This window comes from Hemitrygon akajei, chromosome 12 (genome assembly GCF_048418815.1).
Source record: "Hemitrygon akajei chromosome 12, sHemAka1.3, whole genome shotgun sequence".
NCBI classification, from domain to species: domain Eukaryota; kingdom Metazoa; phylum Chordata; class Chondrichthyes; order Myliobatiformes; family Dasyatidae; genus Hemitrygon; species Hemitrygon akajei.
Genome location: NC_133135.1, coordinates 41,043,565 through 41,061,020, shown reverse-complemented (window position 1 = coordinate 41,061,020; position 17,456 = coordinate 41,043,565). Strand labels below are relative to the sequence as shown.

The following is a 17,456-nucleotide window of genomic DNA, read 5'->3' as shown; positions in this document are numbered from 1 at the left end:
TAGGTGGTGCTGCGGATAATGAAGTAGGTTTTCAAAGCTTGCAGAGAGGTTCAGGCCAGTTAGAAGAGTGGGCTGAAAGATGGCAGATGGAGTTTAATGCTGATAAGTGTGAGGTGCTACATTTTGGTAGGAATAATCAAACTAGGACATACATGGTAATTGGTAGGAAATTGAAGAATGCAGTAGAACAGAGTGATCTAGGAATAATGGTGCATAGTTCCCTGAAGGTGGAATCTCATGTGGATAGGGTGATGAAGAAAGCTTTTGGTATGCTGGCCTTTATAAATCAGAGCATTGAGTATAGGAGTTCAGATGTAATGTTAAAATTGTACAAGGCATTGGTAAGGCCGAATTTGGAGTATTGTGTACAGTTCTGGTCACCGAATTATAGGAAAGATGTCAACAAAATAGAGAGAGTACAGAGAAGATTTACTAGAATGTTACCTGGGTTTCAGCACCTAAGTTACAGAGAAAGGTTGAATAAGTAAGGTCTTTATTCTTTGGAGCGTAGAAGGTTGAACGGGGACTTGATAGAGATATTTAAAATTATGAGGGGGATAGATAGAGTTGACATGGATAGGCTTTTTCCATTGAGAGTAGAGGAGATTCAAACAAGAGGACATGAGTTGAGAGTTGGGGGCAAAAGTTTAGGGGTAACACAAGGGGGAATTTCTTTACTCAGAGAGTGGTAGCTGTGTGGAACGAGGTTCCAGTAGAAGTGGTAGAGGCAGGTTTGGTATTGTCATTTAAAGTAAAATTGGATAGATATATGGACAGGAAAGGAATGGAGGGTTATGGTCTGAGTGCAGGTCGGTGGGATTAGGTGAGAGTAAGCGTTCGGCACTGACTAGAAGAGCTGAGATGGCCTGCTTCCGTGCTGTAATTGTTATATGGTTATATACTTCCCGACACTGCATTCCATCTGCCATTTCTTTGCCCATTCTCCAAATCTGTCTAAGCCCTTCTGTAGCCTCTCTACTTCTTCACAACTACCTGTCCCTCCTCCTATCATGTCCCTCCTAGCACCTTGTCAAAGGCCTTCTGAAAATCCAAGTACACAGTATCAACTAACTCTCCTTTGTCTATCCTGCTTGCTACTTCTTCAAAGAATTCCAACAAATTTGTCAGGCAAGATTTTCATTTGAGGAAACCATACAGACTACAGCCTATTTTATCATGTGCATCCTAGTACCCTGAGACCTCATCCTTAGCAATCAACTCCAACATCTTCCCACCCACTGAAGTCAGACTAACTGGCTTAGTGTTCCCTTTCTTCTGCTTCTCTCCCTTCTTGAAGTGACATTTGCAATTTTCCAGGTTTCTGGAACATCTAGTGATTAACCATAGAACACTAAAGCACAGTACAGGCCCTTCAGCCCTCCATGTTGTGCTGACCCATATAATCCTTAAAAAAAAGTACTAAACCCACACTACCCCATAACCCTCCATTTTTCTTTCATCCATGTGCCTGTCCAAGAGGTTCTTAAATACCCCTAATGTTTTAGCCTCCACCACCATCACTGGCAAGTCATTCCAGGCACTCACAACCCTTTCTGTAAAAAACTTACCCCTGATGCCTCCCCTAAACTTCCCTCCCTTAATTTTGTACATATGCCCTCTGGTGTTTGCTATTGGTGCCCTGGGAAACAGGTACTGACTATCCACCCTATTTATGCCTCTCATAATCTTGTACACCTCTATCAAGTCCCCACTCATTCTTCTACGCTCCAAAGAGAAAAGTCCCAGCGCTGCTAACCTTGCTTCATATGACTTGTTCTCTAAACCAGGCAACATCCTGGTAAATCTCCTCTGCCCCCTCTCCATAGCTTCCACATCCTTCCTATAATGAGGTGACCAGAATTGAACACAATACTCTAAGTGTGGTCTCACCAGAGGTTTGTAAAGTTGCAACATGACCTCTCCACTCTTGAACTCAATCCCCCTGTTAATGAAGCCTAGCATCCATAGGCCTTCTTAACTACCCTATCAACCTGTGCAGCGACCTTGAGGGATGTATGGATTTGAACCCCAAGGTCCCTTTGTTCATCCACACTCTTAAGTAACTGATCATTAATCCTGTACTCAGTCTTCTGGTTTGTCCTTCCAAAATGTATCACCTCACACTTGTCCGGATCGAACTCCATCTGCCATTTTTCTGCCCAACTCTGCAGCCTATGTCCTCTTGTAACCTTCGACAACCTACAGCTCCATCCACAACTCCTCCAATCTTCGTGTCATCCGCAAACTTACTCACCCATCCTTCTGCCTCTAGTAATTAGTAATGATTCTTGAAAGATCATTACTAATACTTCCACGATCTATTCAGCCACCTCTTTCAGAACTCTGGGGTATACACCAACTGGTCCAAGTGGCTTATCTACCTTCAGACCTTTCAGTTACCCAAGAACCTTCTCTCTAGTTATGGTAATTTCATACACTTCATGCTCCCTGACACCTGGAACTTCTACCGTACTGCTAGTGCCTCCACAGTGAAGACTGATTGACGTAAGATACTTATTCAGTTCACCTGCTATTTTGTTATCCCCCATTACTACTCCTCCAGCATCATCTTCCAGTAATCCAATATTTATGCTCACCTCTCTTTCACACTTTATGTATATGAAAAAACTTTTGGTATCCTCTTTAAAATTATTGGCTAGCTTACTTTCATATTCCATCTTTACCTTCTTAATTACCTTTTAAGTTTCTCCAACGTTTTGTGCATGCTGCTCAAGATTTCAAGCATGTGCAAAGTCTCATGTGTTTATAATACATTTGCTAGGTATTTTTCTGAGGAGGTAGTAAACAGGTTGGATAAAGTGGAATCTGTAAATACGGTATGTTTGAATTTCCAGAAGGCATTCAACCAGGTGGCACAAGAGAGGTAACTACAAGAGCATGTGAGATTAGGGATAATATATCTGCATAGATAGAGTAGTATAAATTATTATATAAACAGAGTGAAGGTATGAAATGCTGCAGTATATGAAACATAAAGGGTACAGCAGGCATTTACAAAGTCTACTGCAAAGGCTTAGTAGGCTTGCACTGTAAATAGTGAAACAGCATAATAAGAGGTGATTTTATTGCAACATACAGTAGAGGCTCCTGAACGGTACTGACACAGTAAATACCAAGAGGACATTTTCTTGAGTGAGGGTGACTAGAACTACAGAGCATAGTTCCAGAATCGAGGTTTGCTCTTTTTGACAGAGATGAGGAGAATGCTCTTTTCTCAGTGGATGATAAAATTTCAATGTTTTGAAATCCCAAAACATGGCAGAGATGGTTTACTGAATATATTCAAGATGGTGATTCATAAGGCATTTTAACTACAGAGATGTATAGGGACATAAAAAATGATGTTGAGGCCAAGATTAGATCAGGCATGATGTGACTGATATGGTGGGACAAGCAAATTGGCCCCCTTTAGGTGTTTATTTCTTAGGTTAGCATGGAAAATATTGCGGAAGCTAACCTATCAACAAGCACTTACTTCAATAGTGAGAAAGTTAAGAACATAGAACATTGAAATTTACAGCACATTACAGGCCCTTTGGCCCACAATGTTGTGCCGACCATGTAATCTGCTCTAGAGACTACCTAGAATTTCCCGAGCGCATCACCCTCTATTTTTCTAAGCTCCATGTACCTATCTAAAAGACTCTTAAAAGACTCTATCGTATCTGCCTCCACCACCCAGACACACATCCACCACTCTCTGTGAAAAACTTGCTTCTGACATCTCCTCGATACCTATTTCCAAGCACCTTAAAACTACGTCTCCTCATGTTAGTCCTTTCAACCCTGGGAAAAAACCTCTGGCTATCCACACGATTCATGCCCTTATCATCTTATACACCTCTATCAAGTCACCTCTCAATCTCCATTGCTCCAAGGAGAAAAGGCCAAGTTCACTCAACCTATTCTCATAAGGTACAACCTCCAATCCAGGCAACATCCTTGTAAACCTCCTGTGCACTCTCTCCATAGTATCCACATTCTTCCTGTAGTGAGGTGACCAGAACTGCACACAGTACTCCAAGTGGGGTCTGACACTGACCCCAAGATCTCTCAGATCCTCACACTAACAAAAGTCTTACCATTTATATTATATTCTGTCTTCAAATTGGACCTACCAAAACGAACCACTTCACACTTATCTGGGTTGAAGTCCACCTGCCACTTCTCAGTCCAGTTCTACATCCTATCGATGTCCCACTGTAACCTCTGACAACCTTTGTTTTGAAAACTTTCAACGATGTCTTCTGTGAACCTAGTCACCCCCGGTAAGTAATTAGCCAGTTTTTCACCAAACTGATCAACATCAATGAAATTCTACTGTAACTAAATATACCTTTAAATTTTAGTATTTTTCATGTTACAAGCAAAATACATTGAGATTATATGAATATTTCACTACAGAATACAAGTTAAAATAAAAGTATCTGTCAAAAAAAATTATATAGAGCAATTCAAAGAGATTTAGAAAGATTTACAAAGAAAATCACAAGTATAAGCATTTGCCCATTCTGTGGAAACAATTTCCTGGAATAACATTAATGGAAAGTGTATTGATAAAAGTTTGTATACCAATCTATTTTAAATCAGACATTCCAATCTTTGTTAAGATTTGGAACTTACATAAACACTTGAAAGACACAAATCCCTCTTTCTGCACATACAATAATTTCCATCTGTCACTTGTTAAGAATACATTGTGTAAACAATCAATAATTTTTAAAGAATTTACTTGTGAAAATAACAATGTGATCTGTGATCAGACATCAGACAGAAAATGTACCAGACATAACCAAGGTTCTATTCTGCACAGCAAGCACATTGTGACTCGAAATGAGTTGTTATGCAAGAAAAAGAAATTTACAAAACGTATCTGATGAGAAATAATTTGATCCAATTTAATGGGCAGTGTAGAGAAATCGCAGTAACAATGGATCACTTGATCCAGCCAAATGCTAAATGTGTCCATTAGTTTAGCCTTGGAGGATTCACTGATGTCAGGTGAATCAGAAGATTGATTAAATATATATTTCCACAAATAGGACCAATAAGATAATTCATCAAACATCAAAACAATAATTAAGTTGTAGCGTCTTTGGTAATCCTGTGGCCCAGGAAGTCGATGGTGTCGAGTCCAAACTGGCATTTGGCCGGGTTGATTATGAGGCCAAAATCACTCAGGCGGGAGTAGAGCTGGAGGAGGTGGGACAGATGCTCCTGACGACTACTGCTGGCTATGAGGATGTCATCCAAATAGATGAACGCAAAGTCCAGGTCACGTCCCACCGCATCCATTAGCCGCTGGAATGTCTGTGTAGAATTCTTCAGGCTGAACGGCACTTGGAAGAATCCAAACAGGCCAAATGGGGTGATGAGTGCTGTTTTGGGGATGTCTTCAGGGTGTACCGGAAATTGATGGTATCCCCGGACAAGGTCTACTTTGGAAAAGATGCTTGCACCGTGCAGGTTTGCTGCAAAGTCCTGTATGTGCGGCACGGGATAGCGGTCTGGAGTTGTAGCCTCGTTCAGTCTGCGGTAGTCGCTGCATGGTCTCCAGCCCCTGGCTGCTTTGGACACCATGTGCAGGGGGGATGCCCATGGGCTGAAGGACCACCGCACGATCCCCAATTCCTCCATCCTCTTGAACTCCTCCTTCACCAGGCAGAGCTTGTCCGGGGGGAACCTTCGTGCACGGGCGTGGAGGATTAGTCCCTGAGTCGGAATGTGGTGCTGTACTCCGTGTCTGGGCATGGCTGCCGTGAACTACGGTGCCAGAACTGATGGAAAGTCCGCCAGGATTCTAGTGAATTCGTTGTCAGAGAGTGTGATGGAGTCCAGGTGTGGGGCCGGCAACTTGGCTTCACCCAGGGAGAACGTCTGGAAAGTCTTGGCATGGACCAGTCTTTTCCCTTGCAAGTCGACCAGCAGGCTGTGAGCTCGCAAGAAGTCCGTTCCCAGGAGTGGTTGGGACACGGCGGCCAGTGTGAAGTCCCACGTGAACCGGCTAGCGCCGAACTGCAGATGCACTGTATGGGTACCGTAGGTCCATATCGCGCTGCTGTTTGTGGCCCTCAGGGTGGGTCCTGGCTCCCTGTTGCAGGTGTCGTACCCCGTCGGGGGCAAGACGCTGATCTCTGCTCCGGTGTCGACCAAGAAGTGGCGTTCCGACTGTTTGTCCCAGATGTACAAGAGGCTGTCCTGGTGGCCAGCCGCCATAGCCATTAGCAGTGGTTGGCCCTGGCGTTTCCCAGGAACTTGCAGGGCAGGCGACAACGGCGGGCTTCTGTGCCCCACTGCTGGTGGTAGAAACACCACTGTTCATTGGCCTCCTTACTCCTGCCTCTGGGTTGTGTGCATTCCGTTGCTGGGTCTGGTCAGGCCTGCTGTTGGGCGCGTGGCTTGGTAATCTGTCCGATGGATGCCCCGCTCTCCCTCTTGGCTTTCCACAGCACTTCTGCCCGGGACGCCACCTTCCGGGGGTCACTGAAATCTGTGTCGGCCAGTAGCAGATGTATGTCCTCAGGCAGTTACTCTAGGAATGCCTGCTCAAACATGAGGCAGGGCTTGTGTCTGTCAGCCAGGGACAGCATCTCGTTCATCAATGCTGACGGCAGCCTGTCTCCCAAACCGTCCAGGTGCAGCAAGCGGGCACCTCGCTCATGCCGTGAGAGGCCAAAGGTCCCTATGAGCAGCGCTTTGAATGCTGCATATTTGCCTTCTTCTGGGGGCGACTGTATGAAATCCTCAACCTGGGTGGCCGTCTCCAGGTCAAGGGAGCTCACCATGTAATAGTAACGCGTGGAATCAGAGGATATCTGCTGAATCTGGAACTGGGCTTCTGCTTGGTCAAACCACACGTGTGGTCGCAGCATCCAGAAAGTTGACAGTTTTAGTGAAACTGCGTGAACAGATGAAGAGTCGATCATCTTTGGTCCAAATCCTGTTTGGACCGTCAGGGTCACCAATGTAGCAATGTGCTACACACAGAGCTAGAAGTAACGACACGCAGTCTGTAAGTTGCACTCCAGACTAGTTTATTCAAACTTCGCAGCACTGGCTTTTACGCAGTTTCGTTCCCGCCCTCTCCGGGTGGAAATGACGTCAGAGGTGCATTACAAAAGTCTCTTCCCGCATGCGGGGCTTTCACCCCTTGCTGGTGAAGAAGAAGGCCCAGCGCCATTTTGGGGCTGGCCTCTCTGCCGATGCACGCGCCATTTTGTGAGCCGGTTCGCCTGTGTAGAAAGTGGGTCGCCACGAAGTCATGGTTACTTTAAGCAAGAATAATCAAGCTAAGTGTTATGCCTTCCCACTGCAGTCAAATGTTAAATAATATTCATGGCCAAATGGCCAGAATTCTGAAGTCATAGTGGTACTGAAATGAACAATGCTTGTTATTATTGCAAGGGAAAGGTGGCATAAAATTTAAGATTTCCATGCCTGCATAGATTAAACCATAAATCTGAAACATCTGTTAATGATTCACAGGTTAAGCTGTTGGTCATCTTTATTCAAACCAGTTAAAATTGTGCTGAATTTCAAGCATTTATAAACCATCCTCACCATAAAATGAGGATTTACAGCATGGACAGGTTGAACCAAAAAGATTGCTTCTATCCTGTGAGACTCTAAAACACTACGATAGTTAAGGGAAACAGGAAATTATGGAAAATGATAATGTTTTGACAACAGGATCCTCTGGGGGAGGCATAAGAACAATTTTTTTTAAATTATACTTAAACTCAAACAATTTCCTCAAACAAGCAACTTACCTTCAACATATTCAATCACCATACAAAGATGTCGTTTTGTCTCAAAAGAGCAAAACATGCTTACAACAAAAGGGTTTTCTGCAAAGGTCAGGATATCTCTTTCAACAAATGCTTGTTGGATTTGGTTCCGTAGAATGAGATTCTGCTTGTTAATTTTCTTCATAGCAAACCTCTGTCGTGTTTCCTTATGTCTCACAAGATGGACCGCTCTGTAAGATATGTGTACATTGTACCAATTATGTACTCTTGCAACAACAGGAGCAGAACAACAATTCTATTATCAGAAGCAACAGCAGTTAGCAAAGGAAGACTAGTAAAATGGCAATGTTCTTTAAAGGTTAGCATGTTACCTAGGATTGCAATAAGCATAGGACAAGTTAATTATTTAATCAAAGATTGACATTTTCATTAAATTGTTTAACTGTTCAGTAGAAGTGATGAACGACTTAAACAATCTTGAATAAGCAGCATATTTGAATCAGTCCTGCTTCTTTAGCTGAAACAACAACTAGCCTCGAGCATCCCAAATAAATACTTCCCAAAAACATATAATCTGAGTACAGATCAAACATTCAAGCAGTTTGCAAAATTATGACTCCAAGTTATATGTTCAATATACTGTTCTTGATCTTTTGTAATTTATCAATTCTGCCTTCCAATCACATCTCTTTTCCTAATAATAGCCACCTCATCAAGTTAATGAGGCATATATATGATCTTCCACCAACCATACTTGCCGGTGGTCATCATCAAGAGAGGGACAGAAATGTTTTGGGTGTTTCATTTTGTATACCCTCATTAAAAATGCATTTGTTCACTGCAGAATCCGATATTTTTTTACTGTTGCAGGTTCTTAAGCATACTGTATCTGAATGATGGCCAATTCAATTGAAACATTAATTTTCATCCTCAGTGAACACAAGGTAAAAGTCCCTTGAACCCAAAGAGCTTATATAGGTTTGCATAGATTTGTGTCTATTTTATGGTTATGTGTATTCTTTTCAGATTGTAGAACGACAATAGACACATTTTAGCTCCAGCATTTGGGCTGGGCTCCATAAGGGATTTACTAGATACAAAATCTACTGTGATTTCACAGAGGATAGTTCAAAGTCTTGAGTGTTGGTGTTAGTCTCCTATAGCTTTTGTTATTTATGTTCATATTTTTGAAGTTGCAGTCACCTGGGAAGAGTAAAGGTCACTTTAACTGCATTGCCTTAATGTTCAAGTCGGAGTCCTCTGACAATGTCATAAGTACTCACCAATCAGGAGTAAGTCCTTATTTTACAAACAATGGAAAGAAAATGGATCACCAAACTTTCTGTTAAAGAATGAAATTCTTTACCCATAGGCTCCATTGCTAATCAGCTTTAGGTTTTCAAAGTCTTCCTCGCATGGGGTTTTCTTTGTGTTAAATGTAGCACCACGACCCTGAAAGCAATCACAATTAAACAAATCTGATATTCCATCATCAGTTAACTACATGTATTATGAAGGCATTGTATTCAGAAAAATGCATTCAATACGTTTTACATAAATAAAAGATGAGGCTATTAAAGACAAAGTAACAAATTCAAGTGTAAAGTGATGAGTATTTTTGAGAGATAAATGGTGCATTTTTCAAAGATTAATGGTGGTTTACTGAGAAATGTAAATTCTGAAAGCATTTTATCAACTCTTGCAGTATGTACAATTCTCTTCTGCTTTGCAACTGAAAACTCTGCTGATGATGTCAAAGACTGGACCTTATTTTAGTAACTTGTAAGACACTGCATGTCACAAAATAATAGCCATTTTTCTGGAGGAGTCCTTGTTTTCCCTCCCTTAAATACAAGGGACCTAGACTTTAACGCAGATGTTAACAACTGCCTAAGGAAAACCATTTACCTGGCTGAACCACAAAGCACAACCAAGCTGTACTCTTCCGTAATCAGACTGCTTAGAATTCCAAGATCATTCTTGCTTCCTTAATTCCAGCGAAGCACCTTGCCAAACCCTTCTCCCTTGCTTTATCAATTCTTATGTGTAAGTGCAAAGAACACAAACTTTTCACCAATATTGAGACAATCCATTTACTTGCCTCTGGCATTCTCCTCCCTCCTTTACCACTGGGATGAAATGTTCTCTAGGATCTCATTCATTTTTATCCATCAGTGCATATCACTGAATGCAATCTCCCAATGATCATCACGTTTATGAGAACTAATACCTTTTTATTTCCCTACTCCTTTTATGATAACCACCTTCATTACTTTCCTGAACACAACTTTTTTTTTGATAAAATTAATGGTTCCTTCTCCCGTTACTACCCCTTCACCTTCAAATCAACATCATCACCACTTTAAACAATAAAAATCTTTTGATTCCCTCTTTCTTGCAAAAAAAATCCTTTCCATTTTCAATCACGCTCTTTTCCATACTCCACAATTGAATGCTCCCTCACCTCCTAATTCCATGCCCATCTTCCCATGCTTGAATTTCTCAAGTTTCCAACCTTCCACATTGCAAAAATGTTTAATTTCCACACAGGTCACAAATTAAATCCTATATAAATGCAGTTAAGTAACTGAACCTCATTATCCTTCTTACCCTGTCTAAAAATGCCCCATAATGTACATCCATCATTCTGCAGTTGCAAAAGACTCCACTCACCAAGGTCTATTCTCATCAATCATCACAGACAGTGAATAATACGTAGAGTATTGCTGCTACTACACTATTCCAAATAACATTTTTAGGCCCCTCCTATTCCACCAGCTCATCTACTCTTTGGTGAGATCAACTGAAAATGAAGTGACATGTGGATAATACCACATCTACATTACTAAGGACCACAATCTCTGCTCTTTAGCCACTGATGTCATTCCTCTCCTCAGTAACACAGCTGATCTGAAGATAAGCTTCCAACTACATATTTGTCCCATAATAATTTTTACCTCAGTAAGATTGCCCTATTACCTCCTCCACCTACTGCAGCCAATCTGCTTTGGAAATGATTAGTTATCTGAAGTCTGAACTACTCTATTATAATCTTGGGCAGTCAATTTAGCACACTGATAACCTACTTATTTAAAACTGGCAATACTATAACCAGCTCATATAGTTCTGTTCACTCAGAATCAAAAACAGGTTTATTATCATTGACTTCTTTGACATAAATTTAATTGATTCGTGGCAGTTGAGTACAAAGACATAAAAATAACTATCACTTACAAAATTAATAAATAGTGCTAAATAAGAGATTAGCAAGGTGGTGTTCATGGGTTCATGGACTGTTCTGAAACCTGATGGCTGGGGGGTGGGGGGAACTAAAACATTGAGTGTTGTGTTCAACTTGTTTAACTTGTGGAAACTGTTTGCCACCTTTTATTTGGAAGTAAAATAGTGTACTCTTTGGTTTGATCAACAATACTCACTTCTAGAGAATCATCAGTTTCTGGGGGCTCTGTGCTGCCACTGTCATAGCTGGTTAACTGGGCCATTTCTGGTCAAAACAGAACAAGTACCAAATAATGTTTGCATCAGGAAAAGACAGAAAGAGTATAAGTGGCACATTCTGAAATCTTAAGATTCAACAGGAGGATGTACAAAGTTAAAATAATTAAAAACAATTATGGAATGAACTCTGATTTGTATCTGCAAACCTAAAACATACATAAGCATTCTTTATTTCAAGAAAGTAAAAATTTGGAATTCTCTTTAGCTAACATCAAATAATGCCATGTAAATTGGTAAATTAAAATCTGAGATTGACAGATTAAGGGATATAGAACAATTTAAGTGAATTTATGAAATTAGGTCAAAGACTGTCCATGATCTTACTGAATAGAACTGAACAGCCTAATTTATCCCTATGATCCTGGACTCGATGGGCCAAATGACCTAATTCTGCTCATATATCTTGTAGTCTTATTAAATTCAATCATTACAATTTGCTCCTTCATACTTAAAACTCAGTAGTCCAAGTTCATTATTTGTACCAGCAATCTAAGAGTTCGCTTGTACTGAGCAAGCCATTCTATCCTTTTCAGTAAGATGTACTTACCCTCCAAGGGATCTCTGGTGAGCCCCAGTTGACTGATAATATAGCGTGGGATATCAGATTTGATTCCTTGTCCTTCTTTAGCATGGCCTTCAGCTGCTTCCAATAAATGATAAAATTCTTCAGGATCAAACTCCTAGAAAACAAAAAAAAAACAGCTTGTGTCTGTTGGAAGAAAACCAGAAACTCATTTGTCTTCTACCTTTTCAAAACTTCCCTGGACAATGAAGCCCAAAGAGCATTTGGGATGTCATTCCATTTGATAGAGAGCATAGAGGAACAGAAAAAAAAAAATCAAGAATACAAAGCATGAACTTACAACAATTTGGAAGCATATTTTGCTGAAGCAAATGGCTTGTACTTATTCACCACTCTTCCTCTGTTATTATTAATGATATTTTTCACATGCTTTCTATGCCTACTGAAAATATTGAGTGCTTAAGAAAAAAATACTCATCTGGAACTGAAATTCAAATGTAACTTTGTCCCGAAAATCCAGAAATTGCACCTTAACCATAATAGTGGGACCAACATTCTTCCTGGGAGGTTCGACAGCACTGTTGGAAAACTTTCAACTGAGTTGGTAGGAGAGGGCTGCTCATTTTTATTGCCCAGATGCTTATGTTTTAACATTAGAAAACCATAGTCAGAGTCACCTGGAGTACTGTGTGCATTTCTGGTCACCTCACAACAGGAAAAATATGCTATGGTGGACAAGATGCAGAGATGATTGACCAGCTTGTTGTCTGGCATGAAGCAGTTCAGTTGTGAGGAGAGACAGGAGAAGCTAGGTCTTTTCCCCTGGAGCAGACGAGGTTTACAAAGAACATACTGAAACATTTAAAACTCTGACATATAGATAGGGTGGACTGCAGTAAACCTTTTCTTAAATCAGAGGCAGATAAAACTAGGGGACAAGGATCTAGAGTAAGGAGGAAGAGATTTAGAGGGGATAGAGGGGGTAGTCAGAGAGCAGCAAGTTCCCAGAAAGCAGTGAGTGCGAGAATGGTTTAAGCTGAGTTAAAAGCAAGCAGCATTTAAGAATGCCAGATGAACACCTCGGGTGCCTAGACACAGAAGGCTACGGACTTCTATAATACTGGGAGATGGCAAATGGAAGGATGCCCACAAGTTGGCATGGGTGAATTGGGCTGAATGGGCTATTGCATTCTATGATTGTATGACTCTAAGTGTTAAGAAGAATATCAGATATCAAAGGAACCAAACTGGAACCTCACAATAAACATAGCCCAACAGGACCTGAAAAAAATGCAAATTTATCTGTGGGTAAAATCTTATTGATAATGAGCTGTCAAAATGCGGAAGATATGTGATCTAAGTGACTTTATCTGTGGAATGTGCCATTGTTGAGTATCTCAGAAACTGATGATCGCCTAGGATTTTCATGCAAAGCAGTCTCTGGAGTTACAGATAATGGTGTGAAAAACAAAAAAAAAATCCAGTGAGTGGCAGTTCTGTGGGCAAATCACCTTGTTAATGAGAAAGATCATCAGAGGAGAATGGCCAAATTGCTTTAAACTGACAGGATGGCCACAGAAATAATCGCACAACAGTGAAGTGCAGAAGGGCATCTCTGAGTGCACAACACATTGAACCTTGAAGTGCATGGGATACAGCAGCAGAAGATCATGAGTATACGCTCAGTGGCCATTTTATAATGTACAGGAGGCACCTAATTGAGTGGCCAATGAGTGTATTTCTGGATATACAGTGTAAACAAAATGGCACTAACTCCACATTGCTAGAATAAAATCATTCTAAGTATAACAGTACTAGAATGGTTAAAGCTTTGTGTGTGTAACCTCACTTCACAACTGCCTGACTCATGACTTATACTATCATTCAGCAAGATGTGATGCAGTATGTCAAATTTATAATTTCCTTACCTTGCTATATTGAAGAGTGCAGAGTGCAACCTGATCTGAGTAAATCTCTAGAGAAAGGACTTAACTTTCAGCAACTCTCCCTTCCCCCATCCCAGTTTCACTCTGCCTCCTCCTCCAGCTGCCTATCACCTCTCTCATGATTCTGCCTTCTACTACACAGTGCTTTCCCTTTACATTTCCTGCCTATCCCCTCCCTGCTTCCCCTCCCCCACCCCTTGATCTTTCCTCTTATTGGTCTTTCACTTGGTACCTAACAGCCTTCACATTCCCACTCTCTTTATAGAGCCCCTGCCCCCTTCCTCTTCAGTCCTGACGAAGGGTCTCGGCCTGAAACGTTGACCGCTCGTTTCCACGGATGCTGTCTGACCTGCTGAGTTCCTCCAGCTTGTTGTACGTGTTGCTTTGACCCCAGCATCTGCAGTGTACTTTGTGTTTAGGACTTAACTTTCAACACTTCTTTACATTTTCTCATGGAAATCAGCTTCAATTTAATTCATTTAATTTACAAGAGGTGTTAATTAAGCACTTTGTAGAACGTTAAGATGAAAGGAGGATTATTGGTGCCAACATTGTCACCACCTTTTTGAAGTTAACAAGGAGATTGCTGCATATTTTGTCTTTATTTTTGATAGAACACATAACACTTTGAATGGTCAAAACCCTCTCTCCCATGAAGAGGTAATAATCTGTTCCTTAAACCAATAACCTTTCTATCAATACCGGGATCAATCATTCTCAAATTCTTGCCTGAGTTTGTAATAATGCAGCTGAAACTAGCTGTTCAAAGTGCAAAGTAAATTTATTATCAAAGTGCTTAAATGTCACCATATACTATGCTGAGATTCATTTTCCTATGGACTTTCACAGTACAACAAATACAATAGTGTAGCGATGTGCTACACACAGCGCTGAAATAACGACACTGAAATAACGGCTGAAATAAGCCGTTTCCAGACTAGTTTATTCAAACTTCACGGTGCTGGCATTTAAATCCCTAGCGCCCGCCCTCTCCGGGCGGAAATGACGTTGGAGGTACATTACTAAAGTCTCTCCCCGCATGCTGGCTATTTGTGAGCCGGTTCGCCTGCGCAGAAAGTGGGTCGCCACATAACCCCCCCCCCCCCCCCCCCCACACACACACACAGAACCGGCGATACACCCCCCAATGTCCACAGTCTGGATCAGCCTCTGTTTGGGAGGTATGCCTCTGCACCGCGGTGCCTGAACCTCGACCGGCTGCGCCAAGTCCACATGGGCTGGTTTGAGTCGGTCCACCGTGAAAACCTCCTCTTTCCCCCCAATGTCCAGAACATACGTGGACCCGTTGTTGTTGATCACCTTGAACGGCCCCACGTACGGCCGCTGTAGCGGCGCCCGGTGTCCGCCCCTTCGTACAAACACAAACTTACAGTTCTGCAGGTCTTTGGGTACATGGGTCGGGGTCAGTCTGTGCTGTGAAGTTGGTACGGAGGCCAGGTTGCCGAGCCTTTCGCGTAGCCTGTCCAGGACTGCTGTGGGTTCTTCCTCTTGCCCCCTTGGGGCTGGTATGAACTCTCCCGGGACAGCCAGGGGCGCGCCATACACCAACTCGGCCGACGAGGCGTGCAGATCCTCTTTGGGTGCTGTACGAATTCCAAGCAGGACCCAGGGAAGCTCGTCTACCCAGTTAGGTCCTCTCAGGTGGGCCATGAGAGCCGACTTCAAGTGACGGTGGAAGCGTTCCACCAGTCCGTTCGACTGTGGGTGGTAGGCAGTTGTGTGGTGCAGCTGCATTCCCAACAGGCTGGCCACAGCCGACCACAGGCTGGAGGTGAACTGGGTGCCTCCGTCGGAGGTAATGTGGGCCGGTACCCCGAAGCGTGCTACCCAGGTTGCGATCAGTGCTCGGGCGCAGGAATCGGCAGATGTGTTGGTGAGCGGGACCACCTCTGGCCACCTTGTGAACCGGTCTACCATCGTTAGGAGGTACTGCGCTCCTCGGGACACTGGTAGGGGGCTCACGACATCCACATGAATGTGATCGAACCTCCGGTGGGTGGGTTCGAACTGCTGCGGCGGGGCTTTAGTGTGCCGCTGCACCTTGGCTGTTTGGCACTGCGCGCATGTTCTGGCCCATTCACTGACCTGCTTGCAAAGTCCGTGCCACGCGAACTTGCTGGAGACCAGCCAGACGGTTGTCCTGATAGATGGGTGCGCCAAACCGTGTATGGAGTCGAAAACCCGCCGCCTCCAGGCTGCCGGGACGATGGGGCGAGGTTGGCCGGTAGCCACGTCGCACAGGAGGGTCCTATCACCTGGGCCTACGAGAAAGTCCTGCAGCTGCAAACCCGAGACTGCTGACCTGTAGCTGGGCATCTCGTCATCTGCCTGCTGTGCCTCCGCCAGTGCTGCATAGTCCACCCCCAGGGACAGGGCCTGGACAGCTAATCTGGAGGGTGCGTTCGCCACGACGTTGTCCTTCCCCGAGACATGCTGGATGTCTGTCGTGTACTTGGAGATGTAGGACAGATGTTGCTGCTGGCGAGCCGACCAGGGATCGGACACCTTCGTGAATGCAAAGGTCAACGGTTTGTGGTCCGTGAACGCAGCGAATGGCCTGCCTTCTAAGAAGTACCTGAAATGCCGGATCGCCAAGTATAGCGCCAACAGCTCCCGGTCAAAAGCACTGTACTTGAGTTCGGGTGGTCATAGGTGCTTGCTGAAGAACACCAGGGGTTGCCAGCGCCCCTCGATGAGCTGCTCCAGCACCCCATCGACTGCTGTGTCGGATGCGTCCACCGTGAGGGCGGTCGGAACGTCCGTTCTGGGGTGCACAAGCATCGCAGCATCTGCCAAGGCTTCCTTGGCTTTAACGAAAGTGGCCGCGGCCTCCTCGTCCCAAGTAATGTCCTTGCCTTTACCCGACATCAGGGTGTACAAAGGGCGCATGATACGGGCCGCTGAGGGGAGGAAACGGTGGTAGAAGTTCACCATACCAACGAACTCCTTCAGGCCTTTGACCGTGTTGGGCTGGGCAAAGTGGCGGATCACGTCTACCTTGGCGGGCAGAGGTGTTGCCCCGTCTTTGGTAATCCTGTGGCCCAGGAAGTCGATGGTATCGAGACCGAACTGGCATTTGGCCGGGTTGATCGTGAGGCCGTATTCACTCAGTCGGGCGTAGAGTTGACGGAGGTGGGACAGATGCTCCTGACGACTGCTGCTGGCTATGAGGATGTCGTCCAAATAGATGAAAGCGAAGTCCAGGTCGCGTCCCACCGTGTCCATTAACCACTGAAACGTCTGTGTGGCATTCTTTTGGCCGAACTGCATGCAGAGGAACTCGAAAAGGCCGAAAGGGGTGATGAGTGCCATTTTGGGGATGTTGTCCGGATGCATCGGGATTTGATGGTATCCCTGGACGAGGTCTACCTTGGAGAAGATCCGTGCGCCGTGCAGGTTTGCTGCAAAGTCCTGAATGTGCGGCACAGGGTAGCGGTCCGGTGTTGTAGTCTCGTTCAGCCTGCGGTAGTCGCCGCATGGTCTCCAGCCCCCTGTTGCTTTGGGCACCATGTGCAGGGGGGAGGCCCATGGGCTGTCAGACCGCCGTATGATCCCCAATTCCTCCATCCGCTTGAATTCCTCCTTCGCCAGGTGGAGCTTTGCCGGGGGGAGCCTTCGTGCGCGGGTGTGGAGGGGTGGTCCCTGGGTCAGAATGTGGTGCTGTACGCCGTGTCTGGG

At 44.0% G+C, this 17,456-nt stretch overlaps 1 protein-coding gene across 5 annotated transcripts in view; it reads right to left on the bottom strand.

The window, feature by feature from the left end:
* mast2 (microtubule associated serine/threonine kinase 2) overlaps positions 1–17,456 on the bottom strand; it is a 405,044-nt gene that overhangs the window by 46,998 nt on the left and 340,590 nt on the right. For all 5 annotated transcript variants that reach the window (XM_073062969.1, XM_073062970.1, XM_073062973.1 and 2 more), the window contains 4 exons: positions 11,836–11,968; positions 11,207–11,274; positions 9,136–9,221; positions 7,791–7,999 (listed from right to left, as the gene is read on the bottom strand). In XM_073062969.1, the coding sequence (XP_072919070.1) occupies positions 7,791–7,999; positions 9,136–9,221; positions 11,207–11,274; positions 11,836–11,968 (496 nt within the window). The remainder of the gene's footprint in view (positions 1–7,790; positions 8,000–9,135; positions 9,222–11,206; positions 11,275–11,835; positions 11,969–17,456) is intronic.